Source organism: Bufo bufo, chromosome 3 (assembly GCF_905171765.1).
Source record: "Bufo bufo chromosome 3, aBufBuf1.1, whole genome shotgun sequence".
Lineage (NCBI taxonomy): Eukaryota > Metazoa > Chordata > Amphibia > Anura > Bufonidae > Bufo > Bufo bufo.
The window spans coordinates 219653167-219668955 of NC_053391.1; the positions used below are offsets into that span (position 1 = coordinate 219653167).

Here is a 15789-nt window from a genome sequence, read left to right on the forward strand (position 1 = left end):
GTTATTAGTTTAAGCAGACTGTGATTGTCTATTGTTGTGACTTAGATAAAGATCAGATCACATTTTATGACCAATTTGTGCAGAAATCCATATCATTCCAAAGGTTTCACATACTTTTTCTTGCAACTGTATATATATATATATATATATATATATATATATATATATAATTATTTTTTTTTTCTTTAGTAATTAAACATTTATTTTGTGCCATACATTTTTAATAAATACAAAAAAAATATATAAAATATATAAATCTAGTTTAACCTCTATTTTTGAAAAAGTTTGTGATGGGATATGGCTATGCAGCTATTATAGCTGAGTGGTTAAGTGCCTTCCCTCTAACGCAAAAGGTCGTGAGTTTGAATCCCGGCAGAAACTTTTCTGAAATTTAGGCTAAATTAGATTTAAATACACTGGGGTGTCCCCAAGCACTGACTCCATATATGGACATAGCTATATATAAAGTGAGAGCAGGGACTGAGGGATTCCCTCACTGTACAGCGATCTTCTGCATAGAAATAGAGGCTAAATTAGATTTAAATACACTGACTGGTGTTCGGCTGAACATGCTCGCTCAACACTACTACTCGTGGATGCCACACAAATATTAAAGGGGTTGTCCATGATTAGAAAAACATCTTCCAGAAACAGCACTACACCTGTCCATGGGTTGAGACTTGGATGCTTCCAGAACCTACACACCCTGTTCTGCTGTGTATAACCTACTCCTCTCTCTGCTGCTAATACTAACATTGATAGATGGTTGGAGAGAGCAGACAGAGCTGACAGAGCCAGGAGTAGTGTGCTGTTGGATCTATGTCAGAAGCAGCAGGACAGCCCACCACGTGAAGGTGTTATTAATGGACACTATTTAGAATGTTGATTTTAAATATAGGAATAAAAAAAACACAGTAGAAAAGTGCCAATGTCGTCCATAGCCTTTAACTCCAGTATACTAACTGTTAATTTAAGCTTATAATTGTTCCCTACCTTATTCCGTGCCTTGTACACACTGGCAGTAGCACCTTGACCCAATAGATCTTCTAACTCCCACAGGTAATTTGGGGTACTTGGCATCTTCAAATATAAGGCCTTTTTATTAAATGAGAATCTGTTGTAGAGATTTGAACAAGTAATTAGCAAATATTCAACGTAGCATATACCTTACCTTACTTATATTCTACTGTGCATTTTAACATGTTTTTCCGCTCGCATCAAAATAATTTTTAGTCTATTTAACTTCACATTTCTCAGTCACGTCATTTTAGTTTAAAGGGGTTATCCCACGAACTAAACTAGAAAACAAAAGGTGGTCACTAACATTGGTCTAATGGAATTGCTTCTCCAAAACTAATTTTGCATCCTTTTAGCGCATTTACTCATGCCTCCCCTTCTCTGTTCAGTTTTGGTCTTGGGTGGGCAGTGGAGCTGTGACATGTGTCCCTGCTTCAGCTCGCACTCCCAGGAGTGCAGTGCTCTTCACTTTTAGATCAATGCACATGACAGAGGTGGAGCTGAATGAAGGGCATGCCTATTAAATACTAGCCGATAGAGAAAGTGAACAGATATTTCAAGGAAAGCAGAAACTCTAGAGGGTGCTACCACTGACACCAAGTTATTTCAGCCCAGAATTTATTTTGTATAGATTCATGTTTATAACCTCCTTAGATTTAAATTTTCTATACATTTTTAAACAATACATTTTGTAGAATAACCCCTTTAATGTCTGTACAGAGTATGATGCCGATCACAGTTCTGAAAATGAACCAAAGTACATTGGAAAAGATCTCAACTAAAGTATTAAAGGGGTATTCTGGTTGTTAAACTTTATTAGTTAATCCAGAGGATAGGAGATAACTATTAGATCGTTGGGGGTCCTACCACTGGGACCCTCACCAATCTCGATAGCGGGTACCTCGTACCCATCATAGCACCCCAAAATGAATGGAGCAGCAGGTTGGATGTGCGAACTTCCACTCCATTCATCTCTGCAGGGTATTAGCAGAGCAGTGCAGGGCAGGAGCTCCCACATCACATCGCTGCTCTGCCTGCTCCTGCTCTGCTAAAGCCTTGAGTGCTATGGATTTTACCAGAAGAGGTAATGGATCAAATATCTCAAGAGGTTCCAGTCACAGACTAAAATACACGTAGTTGTTTAGAAGAGTAGCACTGGTACAGGCAGGAGCAACACTGTATGTCCCTGCCCGTACAGCTCTCAGTGCGGCTCCAGGAAAATCTATACACCAGTACACAGCAGTGTACGAGAGTACAGATTCTAAGGCACAATAGACACCTGAACCTCAGACACCGATTCAACTAGGAAAAGTAAAAATAACAAATAAAGTACAGGGTGGGCCATTTATATGGATACACGTTCCCTGACACGTTCCCTGAGTTTTTCCAGCAAGATGGTGCACCACCACATTATGGGTGTCAGGTCCGAGCATTCCTAGATGAACAGTTTCCTGGAAAGTGGATTGGTCGTCGTGGGCCAGTTGAATGGCCCCCAAGGTCTCCCGATCTGACCCCCTTAGACTTTTATCTTTGGGGTCATCTGAAGGCAATTGTCTATGCTGTGAAGATACGAGATGTGCAGCACCTGAAACTACGGATACTGGAAGCCTGTGCTAGCATTTCTCCTGCGGTGTTGCTATACGTGTGTGAAGAGTGGGAGAAGAGGGTTGCATTGACAATCCAACACAATGGGTAGCACATTGAACACATTTTATAAGTGGTCATAAACTTGTAAATAACTCATGAAAGAATAAAGTTACGTTAAAACCAAGCACACCATTGTTTTTCTTGTGAAATTCCCAATAAGTTTGATGTGTCACATGACCCTCTTCCTATTGAAAAAACAAAAGTTGGATTCAAAATGGCCGACTTTAAAATGGCCGCCATGGTCACCACCCATCTTGAAAAGTTTCCCCCCTCACATATACTAATGTGCCACAAACAGGAAGTTAATATCACCAACCATACACCATTTTATTAAGGTGTATCCATATAAATGGCCCACCCTGTACATTACAAAAATAATTTCTATAACATTTAGAGCAGGTATTTGGAGTTTTTACATTACAACGTTCACTGTGCACTAAAAATGACATAATGTCCTTATTCTAAGGCTCAATACGAATACGGCAATACCAAACTTGTATAGTTTTTTTTTTTACTACTTTTAAAAGAATAAAAACCTTTGAACAAATAAAAATTTTCTTTGCAACGCCACAGAGCTGTGTGAGGGCTCGGCTTTTGTGGAACAAACTGTAGTTTTTGGTATCATTCTTGTGGTATATACAACTTTTTGATCACTGTTATTTAATTTTTTTTAGGGGGGAAAGGGTGACTAAAAAATGGCAAATCGAATGGTTTTAATTTTTTCCATTATGGCGTTCACCACACAGGTATTTTTTAAAAATATTTTAATAGTTCAGACATTTTCGGATAAGACAATACCTGATATTTATATTTTTTTGTTGTTAATATATTTTTATATGTAAAATTGAGAAGGGGAGTGATTTAAACTTTTAGGGGGTAATTTATTAAACAGAAATACACCTAAATTAGGTGTATTTCTGATGTAGATCGCAGCGCAAAGGTCCTTTGCACCACAATCTGCTACTTCTCTTCGCTCATGCCAGGTCTAAAAAAGTGGGCGTGGTGTGAGCGGGGAAGGCCCATCTCATTTACCAATTTTTACGCCCGTTTTAGGCCTCAAGCACACGGACGTATATATTCTTTCAGTTTTTTTTTGTGGACCATATACAGAGCCATTTATTTCAATGAGTCTGCAAAAAAAACGGAAGGTACTCCATGTGCATTCATGCACACGACCGTATGTATTTTGCTGTCCTCAAAAAAACGGATCCGCAAAAAATACGGATGACATCCATGTGCATTCCGTATTTGCGGAACGGAACAGTTGGCCACTAATAGAACAGCACTATCCTTGTCCGTAATGCGGACAATAATAGGACATGTTCTATTTTTTTAGCGGACCCATTGAAGTGAATGGTTCCGCATATGGTCCGCAAAAACAATGGAACGGACACGGAAAGAAAATACGTTCGTGTGCATGAGCCCTTAGGCGTAGAAAATGGACTAAATGTAAGACAGATAGGAAGCGGTCTTACATTTAGTTTTAGAACATTTTATTGAAAACAACGTTCAAGTGACATGGCGGACAGAAAAATGTATAAAGTATTAAAGATGTGACTAATGCAAATAGCATTGTTCATACCATTTCACAGGGAATAAGCTAGAAACTTGGATCTTTTGATCCCTTGTCCTGTTCACCCTAATAGAGATCTATTAGGATGAATGGGATTTTGACACACTCCCTGCTGAGCTGTGCTTCGTGCACAGCTTAGCAGGAAGCTTACCATAGCAGCCTGGTAAGCTTCAGAAGCGTGCATGGTAACCAATCAGAGCCCTGCAATTTCACTGCGGGGACTAGGATCAGAAGGCAAAGGGAGCCACATTCCTCTCCCTTGCCTCACAGATGCCGCGATTGGTGTTGATCTTGGTATCAGAGGGGTCAAATGACGAGGTTTAGTGTGTTTGCCGTTCCCTGTCAGTGCAGCCAGGTGTAGTGGTCATGGTAGTTGTCATGGTACAGCGTTTCCTGGGTTGAGGGCCCACTCAGGCCTCAGATGTATTTTGCCCCCACATCTCCGCCTCTGCATATGGTATAAATAGACAATATTGTTGTTGGTATAGCATAAAACAATCTGTTACTATCTTTAAATATTTTTTTTTTTCTTGGGGTGGGGGTGTAGGTATAGGGAATTAAAAACATTGTCGGTACACCAGAGCTTCATAAACAGCAATAATAATATTAATCCCTGTAATTTCATTGCATCTGCAGTGACCCAGCATCACTACTAAAAAAGCTAGTGTGTCACCGGCAACAAGTACTTAGCTTAGAGATGTATGAAGAAGCAGGAGATCCAAAACAAACCAGCACTAGCAACTCCAAGCAGAAACTATCAACCGCAGGGTCAGTAGTGTGAGGCGGATCTAAATAGAGCCTCATCATTGATAACGAGCGGCACCTGAGGAGAGGTGAGATCCTGCCAAACAACAACATACATAGCGAAAAATAGAGAGACCTGTCAGATAGCTTCACGTTCAGCAAGTCTATCCGATCTTCTCACCTTTCTCACAGGAGGGACCGTGACACCCCCCTTCTATGGGGTGGCCTCCGGACACACAGAACTGACTTTATCAGAATGCGCCCTGTGAAAGGCCCTCTGTAGCTGGCCAGCTAAGACCTGTCCTAGGCTGCTAACATAGCTTATTTGTTTATACAGCTAAACTTGCCAATAACCTTAATACAGTCCTAATGTGGGCTTATAAATGTCATCTGTGGGCTTATTTAGCTAAAAAACAGCTATTACTAACCTGTCAGTCAAACAAATAAGGTGCCCAAGGGAATGTTAATGGGTGCAAGATGCCCGCCGCACCCACCACCGTTCGTGCCCAGCGCCGCCTTTCTGGACTTCTGCGCCGCCTCCTAATCCTCTGTGCCGCCTCTAGCTCTCCTTCCCTCCCCCCTCCTCCTGCTGTAAGATCTCGCGCATACAGGGGTTGAGCGAAGTGCCGGCGCATGCGCACTTCGCTGTAAGAAGCCAAATGGAGAAGTCCGCACGGGCGCATCAGGCAGAGCCCTGTGCGCAAGCGCGAGATCTTACAGCAGAAGGAGGGGGGAGGGAGGGAGAGCTAGAGGCGGCACAGAGGATTAGGAGGCGGCGCAGAATTCCGGAAAGGCGGCGCTGGGCACGAACGGCGGTGGGTGCGGCGGGCATCTTGCACCCATTAACATCCCCTTGGGCACCTTATTTGTTTGACTGACAGGTTAGTAATAGCTGTTTTTTAGCTAAAAAAGCCCACAGATGACATTTATAAGCCCACATTAGGAATCGTGAAGATGCCCTGAACATCAGCATATGTTGACAGAATCCCTTTAAGATTCATTATATGGATGTGAGGTAAGTTCAATGACACAACAGAAACAACAGAAAGCATAGAGTTAAACTGTTGTTGCTGCGCAGGAGTCTTAACCAATCCTAGCTAACCTCACACAGCCCAGGAGTTTTGACCAATTACAGCCAGCCTCACACACAGCTTGTGTGGGAAATTCCCCTAGCAGGAGCTGCTGGAATCATTATTCACCAGAGAGAATGGAAGCAGAAAGGCCAAAATAGGTATTTAAAACAGTTATATAATGTTCCTACTGTTAATATAGTAATTAGAACTGTATACTGAACTGGTTATATGTATGTTTACTTATGGTTCCACCATACAAACGAACTGCTGAGCCATACAATCATACTATCCAAACAAATTGCATACAAATGCGAACTGCTCATACCAGATCATAAGCAATTGTATAGAGCAAACTGCAAACCAAGTAGAGCAAGTGAACTATTGGTTAACCTCAGATATACCTCTCAGAGAGATCATAAAAGTGCTTAAATAACTTAAAGTGAGAGTACAGATACTCAAGAGAGAAATATATCCACCATTTTATGTTGAATGACAAGATTGAACAGTTAAACCACCATCTTATGCATACTGCCATTTTGTGATATCTTTTCAACACGTGTTATGTACATGGAGTATCTACTGCAGAGGCAGCAGTGTTATATATGAAGAAAAGTTAATAAAGAAGTTATTTCAAGCATTTGGTGTGCTCTTTAAACCTACTGTTTCCATAGAACGGTGCTAGACAGTCTGGTTAGACTAAAAGTCAGAGATATCAAAATTCTTCTAATGCCACAGCGCAAAAGGGACTTCATAGTGCTGCATCTGGCACACCCTCACAAGGCGACTGGCATTCACGTCGGTCGCAGGAACCCACATTCTTTCCTCTGGACCGTAACCTTTCCAGTGCACGAGGTAGTAAAGAAATCCACAAAGAATACGTGAGTTCACTATCCTGGCAATCTGAAACTCAAGATTATCATCCACCATGACAGGAGGTGGTGGCAGGGAGGACAGTTCAGCAGGTTCAACAAATCTTTTTTGCAAGAGGGTACCTTCAACTTAATGTTTCTTGTGGACAGCCACACAGAATCACCCACTCTCAGGTTCAGACGACTCACACGTCTCTTGTCAGCCATACGTTTATACTTTTTACCCATTTTATTTAAATTGTTTTGAATCTTCCGCCAAATAGATGACAACGAAGAGGAGAATCTTTCCTCTTCAGGTATACCAGACGTCTCAGTACCAGAAAATGTGCCAAACAGCGGATGGAACCCATATGCTCCAAAAAACAGCAACTTATCAGTGGACTCCGGTCAACGGTTATTTATGGCAAACTCGGCCAACAACAAAAATGAAGACCATTCTCAGAGACGAAACATCTGAAATAAGTCTCCAGATTCTGTTTAGTGCGCTCAGTCTGCCCGTTCGACTGAGGATGAAAGCCGAAGAGAAGGACAATTGGACCCCCAGACGAGTACAGAACGCCTTCCAGAATCTGGAAACCAATTGAGTCCCTCTATCAGTCACCACATCAGAGGGAATACCGTGTAGTTTCACGATGTTATCGACAAACACTTGAGCGAGAGTTTTGGCATTAGGTAAACCTGATAATGGTATAAAGTGTGCCATCTTGCTGAAGTGGTCAACAACCACCAGAATCACAGTTTTCCCAGAAGAATTAGGAAAATCTGTGATAAAGTCCATGAACAAATAAGTCCAGGGTCGGGATGGGATAGACAAGGGAAGTATAGATCCTGAAGGCCGAGTATGAGCCACCTTAGCACGCGCACAAGCTGACACATAGCCCTCAACACTTTTACGTAACCCTTGCCACCAGAATCTTCGAGAAATGAGATCCACAGTGGATTTGCTCCCAGTGTGTCCCGTAAGAACAGTATCGTGATGTTCCTTAAACACCTTGTTTCGTAGTTCCGAAGGGACAAACAACTTCCCTGGAAGACAGGAATCGGGTGTCTCTCCCTGGGCCTCCAAGACCTCTGCCTCAAGTTCAGGATAAAGGCTGGATACAACCACCCCATCAGCCAATATCGGAGCAGGATCCCCCGAATCACCACCACCTGGGAAAGCTACGCGACAAGGCATCCGCCTTGACGTTTTTAATCCCAGGACAATAAATGACAACGAAATTAAATCTAGTAAAAAACAACGACCATCTGACCTGCCTTGGGTTCAGATGCAGATTTTTGTGATCAGTAATTACCGTAACAGGATGAATAGCTCCTTTCAACCAATGACGCCACTCTTCAAAGCTAATTTAATGGCCAACAACTCTCTATAACCTACATCATAATTTCTTTTGGCAGAAGAGAGTTTTTTAGAGAAAAAAGCACAAGGGCGCCATTTGCTAGGAGAAGAACCCTGCGACAAGACTGCTCCAACCCCTACCTCTGATGCAGGGCCGGCGTCATAACCCGGCATCCCCGGGCGAGTGCCGGGGCCCAATGCTCCTGGGGGGGCCCACTGAGCTGCTATGAGCACTTCCATCAATACAGATGGGAGCTCTCACTGCTGTCATTTCACATACGCAGTACCCCTTTGGTGGGCCCTCTGAGCTGCAGAGACTCAGGACACGCCCCCTCTACACAGGACACGCCCCCTCTACACAGGACACGCCCCCTCTACACAGGACACACGCTGCCTGAGGAGAGAGACCGAGAGAGACCGCAGGGCTGGAGCTGGAGCAGAGAAGTGTGGAGACAGTCTGTGAGTCTGCACTGTGACTGTCTCTTCTCTGTGGGATAGAAGGAAAGGGGGGGGGGGAGACTCTTCCATCTGCTGCTGCTTCATTCTATTTAGTTGTGTTACTGTTTCATTAAGCAGTTTGCCTCCATGACACCTGCCCCCCCCCCCACCCATATCTTGTCCTATCTCATCCTCATGGAGCCCCTGCTGTCTCCTTTCCTCCCTCATGTATCCAGGGCTCCTGTTCCACCCTCCTATCTCCTATTGCTGCCCTGCACAGACCTCCTGCCACTACTTGTATGAATCCCCCTCAGAGCCCCTTCCACCTACTTGCTGTGTCCACCCCTCCTGTCCATCCAGGGCCCCGGGCCCCTGTTTCACTCCTCTGCCTCTCATTATGGTGGCATCTGAACCGCATTCACCATAAGGACCTTCTAACGTGACAGGGTCATGTGACTGTGCCCCCCACCCCGTACTGTGCCCCCCACCCCGTACTGTGCCCCTTTATACCCTGCATTGTGCCCTCCTACCACACCCTGTGCAGCGCCCATAGTCATTCCCTGTACTGTGCCCTCTTATACCCTTTTATCCGGTCACTGTATGGCGGTGTTATCACTATATGGCGGTGTTATCACTATATGGCGGTGTTATCACTATATGGCGGTGTTATCACTATATGGCGGTGGTATCCAATAACTGCATGGCCATAACTGTATCCCTTTCTGCCCACACCACTTTTTTTAGACCTGGCATGAGCGGGAAAAGATACAGATTGCGGTGTTAAGGACCTTTGCGCCACATCTGTGTCAGAAATACGCCTAATATAGACGTATTTCTATATGATAAATGACCCCCTAATTGTATTATTATTCGGGGGTAGGGTTAATATCTTTATATTATATAGATTTTAGTGTACTATACTGTGCCCTGTATTTCCCAGTAGAAAATGATCCTTGGGAAGCACTGTCCTCACCCCTGACCACCAGGACCAGGTAGCGCTCTGTCAGTACATGGCGGCCTCCCCTCTCCGCCACGCTGCTCCGCTGTGTACTGGGGCTTAGGATACTTTCACACTTGCGTTTTTCTTTTCCAGCATAGAGTTCCGTCACAGGGGCTCTATACCGGAAAAGAACTGATCAGGCATATCCCCATGCATTCTGAATGGAGAGTAAGGCCTCTTTCACACTTGCGTTGTCCGGATCCGGCGTGTACTCCACTTGCCGGAATTACACGTCGGATCCGGAAAAACGCAAGTGAACTGAAAGCATTTGAAGACGCATCCGTCTTCAAAATGCGTTCAGTGTTACTATGGCAGCCAGGACGCTATTAAAGTCCTGGTTGCCATAGTAGTAGTGGGGAGCGGGGGAGCAGTATACTTACCGTCCGTGCGGCTCCCGGGGCGCTCCAGAATGACGTCAGAGCGCCCCATGCGCATGGATGACGTGCCATGTGATCACGTCACCCATGTGCGTGGGGCGCCCTGACGTCACTCTGGAGCGCCCGGGGAGCCGCACGGACGGTAAGTATACTGCTCCCCCACTACACTTTACCATGGCTGCCAGGACTTTAGCGTCCCGGCAGCCATGGTAACCATTCAGCAAAAAGCTAAACGTCGGATCCGGCAATGCGCCGAAACAACGTTTAGCTTAAGGCCGGATCCGGATCAATGCCTTTCAATGGGCATTAATTCCGGATCTGGCCTTGCGGCAAGTGTTCAGGATTTTTGGCCGGAGCAAAAAGCGCAGCATGCTGCGGTATTTTCTCCGGCCAAAAAACGTTCCGTTCCGGAACTGAAGACATCCTGATGCATCCTGAACGGATTTCTCTCCATTCAGAATGCATTAGGATAAAACTGATCAGGATTCTTCCGGCATAGAGCCCCGACGACGGATCTCTATGCCGGAAGAAAAGAACGCAAGTGTGAAAGAGCCCTAATCCGTTCAGTTTGCATCAGGATGTCTTCAGTTCAGTCTTTTTGACTGATCAGGCAAAAGAGAAAACCGTAGCATGCTACGGTTTTATCTCCGGCTAAAAAAACTGAAGGCTTGCCTGAATGCCGGATCAGGCATTTTTTCCCATAGGAATGTATTAGTGCCGGATCCGGCATTCAGAATACCGGAATGCCGGATCCGTCCTTCCGGTATGCGCATGCGCAGACTGAAAAAAAGGTGAAAAAATAAATGCTGGATCCGTTTTTGCCGGATGACACCGGAAAGACGGATCCGGCATTTCAATGCATTTTTTCGACTGATCAGGCATTTTTAAGACTGATCAGGATCCTGATCAGTCTTACTAATGCCATCAGTTAGCATACATTTTGCCTGATCCGGCAGGCAGTTCCGGCGACGGAACTGCTTGCCGGATCTCTCTGCCGCAAGTGTGAAAGTAGCCTTATTCTGACACTAGGGCTGGGTTCACATCCTATTTTTTCCATCCATTTAATGTATACCAAAAATGTCTGCGTTACCAGATGCCTCAGACTGATGCCGTACAGTGGCGTCCGTTCACCATACAGTTCCATGGTAAAAAAACATATACGTTAACGTCTGCATTTTTTACTTGACTCTGCAGGATACAAAAACGTGGAGTGCTGCACATGTGTATACATCAAACCGATAGGAAAAACGTAATGTGAACACACATTGGGGGGAGGGGGGCGTACTAAATTTCGCTGTGGGGCCCAGTCAGTTCTAGCTCCATCACTGCACATCTCCTTCTCACCTCCAGGCCTGGCTCACTGCTGCAGCGGGCCGCCGTAGAGAAGGAGCGCAGGGAGCTGCGGATAGTGATCGACAGGACCGCCAGCTCCCCTGCAATGATAGCTATGTGAGGGGGCCACTGGGGGGTCATTCATCACACTGTGAGGGCCCCTTACACAGTATAATGACTCCCAGTGCCCCCCATTTAGTATAATGATCCCCATTGACCCTCCATTTAGCATAATGACCACCAGAGCCCCCATTAAATATAATAACCCCTTGTGCCCCCTCCATACAGTATAACCCCCAGTGTGGGGGCGACTGGGGGTCATTATTCTGAATGGAGGGTCACTGTGGGGTCATTATACTGTGAGGGCCCTTTACATAGTATAATGACCCCCAGTGTCCCCCATTTAGTATAATGATCACCAATGACCCTACATTCAGTATAATCACCCCCTCCATACAGTATTCCCCCAGTGTGGGGGCTACTGGGGGTCATTATTCTAAATGGGGGCGACTGGGGGTTATTATTCTGAATGCAGGGCCACAGGTGGTCATTATACAGTGGGGGGGGGGGGAATTGGGGGTTCATTATACTGCGTGAAGGGCCACTAGTAGTCATTATACTGTATAGGGGCCACTGGGGGTCATTATACCGTGTAGGAGCCACAGGGGGACATGTCAACGTAAAAAAATGCCTCATGGGGGCCCACTGGGATTTATCGCCCAAGGGCCCACATGAACCTGGAGCCGGCCCTGCTCTGATGCATCAACTTCCACAATAAATAGTTGTGACACATCCGGTTGCACCAGAATAGGAGGAAAAGCAAAACATTCCTTTATTGCTGAAAAAGCATGCAATGCTTCTTCAGACCAGACTGAGAAATCCACGCCTTTCTTAGTCATATCAGTTAATGGTTTAACAACAGTTGAGTAATTCAAAATAAATTTACGGTAGTAGTTGGTGAACCCCAAAAATCACATGAGTGCCTTCAGATCTTGGGGTCGCTCCCAGTCCAACACAGCATGGACTTTTTCCGGATCCATACGAAAACCCGAAGATGAGAGTAGGTACCCCAGGAATTGCACTTCAGGGAACTCAAATACACACTTCTCCATTTTGGCATACAATTTATTCTCTCTTAGAATCTGTAAGACCTGTCTCACGTGATCCGTATGCATCTCCATATCAGGGGAATAAATTAAAATATCATCCAGATAAACCACCACACACCTGCCCACCAGATGATGAAAGATGTCATTGATGAAGTGTTGAAAAACCGCGGGAGCATTGGACAAACCAAAAGGCATGACCAGATTCTCAAAATGACCCTCAGGAGTATTAAAGGCTGTTTTCCATTCGTCCCCTTCCTTGACTCTTATCAGATTATATGGCCACTAAAATCCAACTTAAAGAACACCTTGGCGCCGACAATCTGATTGAATAAATTTGGGATCAAAGGAAGGAGATAGGGGTCACGGATAGTGATGCGATTAAGCTCACGGAAGTCCAAACATGGCCTAAGAGTTCCATCCTTTTTTTTAACAAAGAAGAGCCAGCTAAAAGAGTTAGGAGCCGTTTATTTTTTTTACCTTATAAAGCCTTATTTTCAGCGACAAAAATCAAACATCTTAAATTAACATATAAAGAAGTCTAGAACCAAACAACATGGGCATTAACAACATATACAGCGGCAGTGTACAGAATCGCACACACATATACAGTGGCAGTGTACAGAATCACACACACATATACAGTGGCAGTGTACAGAGTTGCACACACATCCGCACGGTCAAACAGCTGATCAGTGGGGGCCCCACAGATCAAATACTGATTAACTATGCTGAAACTTATAAAGTCCTAGAAAATCCCTTTAACCACCTCCGGACCGCCTAACGCACGGATGCGTCCGGAAGGTGGTTGATTCATTCCTCCTGGACGCATCCGTGCGTCATCTCGCGAGACGCGAGATTTCCTGTGAACGCGCGCACACAGGCGCGCGCGTTCACAGGATCGGAAGGTAAGCGAGTAGATCTCCAGCCTGCCAGCGGCGATCGTTCGCTGGCAGGCTGGAGATGCGATTTTTTTAACCCCTAACAGGTATATTAGACGCTGTTTTGATAACAGCGTCTAATATACCTGCTACCTGGTCCTCTGGTGGTCCCTTTTGTTTGGATTGACCACCAGAGGACACAGGTAGCTCAGCAATATGTAGCACCAAGCACCACACTACACTACACCCCCCCCCCCGTCACTTATTAACCCCTTATTAACCCCTGATCACCCCATATAGACTCCCTGATCACCCCCCTGTCATTGATCACCCCCTGTCATTGATCACCCCCCTGTAAGGCTCCATTCAGATGTCCGTATGATTTTTACGGATCCACTGATACATGGATCGGATCCGCAAAACGCATACGGACATCTGAATGCAGCCTTACAGGGGGTGATCAATGACGGGGGTGATCACCCCATATAGACTCCCTGATCACCCCCCTGTCATTGATCACCCCCCTGTAAGGCTGCATTCAGATGTCCGTATGATTTTTACGGATCCACTGATACATGGATCAGATCCGCAAAACGCATACGGACATCTGAATGCAGCCTTACAGGGGGGTGATCAATGACGGGGGTGATCACCCCATATAGACTCCCTGATCACCCCCCTGTCATTGATCACCCCCCTGTAAGGCTGCATTCAGATGTCCGTATGATTTTTACGGATCCACTGATACATGGATCGGATCCGCAAAACGCATACGGACATCTGAATGCAGCCTTACAGGGGGGGTGATCAATAACGGGGGTGATCACCCCATATAGACTCCCTGATCACCCCCCTGTCATTGATCACCCCCCTGTAAGGCTCCATTCAGACGTCCGTATGATTTTTACGGATCCACTGATACATGGATCGGATCCGCAAAACACATACAGGCGTCTGAATGGAGCCTTACAGGGGGGTAATCACCCCATATAGACTCCCTGATCACCCCCCTGTCATTGATCACCCCCTTGTAAGGCTCCATTCAGACGTCCGTATGATTTTTACGGATCCACTGATACATGGATCGGATCCGCAAAACACATACGGACGTCTGAATGGAGCCTTATAGGGGGGTGATCAATGACAGGGGGGTGATCACCCCATATAGACTCCCTGATCACCCCCCTGTCATTGATCACCCCCCTGTAAGGCTGCATTCAGATGTCCGTATGATTTTTACGGATCCACTGATACATGGATCGGATCCGCAAAACACATACGGACATCTGTATGGAGCCTTATAGGGGGGTGATCAATGACAGGGGGGTGATCATCCCATATAGACTCCCTGATCACCCCCCTGTCATTGATCACCCCCCTGTCATTGATCACCCCCCGTCATTGATCACCCCCCTGTAAGGCTGCATTCAGATGTCCGTATGATTTTTACGGATCCACTGATACATGGATCGGATCCGCAAAACACATACGGACATCTGAATGGAGCCTTATAGGGGGGTGATCAATGACAGGGGGGTGATCAATGACAGGGGGGTGATCACCCCATATAGACTCCCTGATCACCCCCCTGTCATTGATCACCCCCTGTCATTGATCACCCCCCTGTAAGGCTGCATTCAGATGTCCGTATGATTTTTACGGATCCACTGATACATGGATCGGATCCGCAAAACACATACGGACATCTGAATGGAGCCTTATAAGGGGGTGATCAATGACAGGGGGGTGATCACCCCATATAGACTCCCTGATCACCCCCCTGTCATTGATCACCCCCCTGTCATTGATCACCCCCCTGTAAGGCTCCATTCAGACATTTTTTTAGCCCAAGTTAGCGGAAATTATTATTTTTTTTCTTACAAAGTCTCATATTCCACTAACTTGTGTCAAAAAATAAAATCTCACATGAACTCACCATACCCCTCACGGAATCCAAATGCGTAAAAATTTTTAGACATTTATATTCCAGACTTCTTCTCACGCTTTAGGGCCCCTAGAATGCCAGGGCAGTATAAATACCCCACATGTGACTCCATTTCGGAAAGAAGACACCCCAAGGTATTCCGTGAGGGGCATATTGAGTCCATGAAAGATTGAAATTTTTGTCCCAAGTTAGCGGAAAGGGAGACTTTGTGAGAAAAAAAATATATATATCAATTTCCGCTAACTTGTGCCAAAAAAAAAATTTTCTATGAACTCGCCATGCCCCTCATTGAATACCTTGGGGTGTCTTCTTTCCAAAATGGGGTCACATGTGGGGTATTTATACTGCCGTGGCATTCTAGGGGCCCTAAAGCGTGAGAAGAAGTCTGGGATCCAAATGTCTAAAAATGCCCTCATAAAAGGAATGTGGGCCCCTTTGCGCATCTAGG

The 15789-nt window shown here is 45.4% G+C and overlaps 1 protein-coding gene across 4 annotated transcripts in view; it reads right to left on the reverse strand.

Annotated features, from left to right (window-relative positions):
* IKBKE (inhibitor of nuclear factor kappa B kinase subunit epsilon) overlaps window positions 1-15789 on the reverse strand; it is a 98453-nt gene that overhangs the window by 72767 nt on the left and 9897 nt on the right. For all 4 annotated transcript variants that reach the window (XM_040423958.1, XM_040423954.1, XM_040423955.1 and 1 more), the window contains exon 2: window positions 994-1114. In XM_040423958.1, coding sequence (XP_040279892.1) covers window positions 994-1080 — 87 coding nt within the window. In that variant the 5' untranslated portion in view covers window positions 1081-1114. The remainder of the gene's footprint in view (window positions 1-993; window positions 1115-15789) is intronic.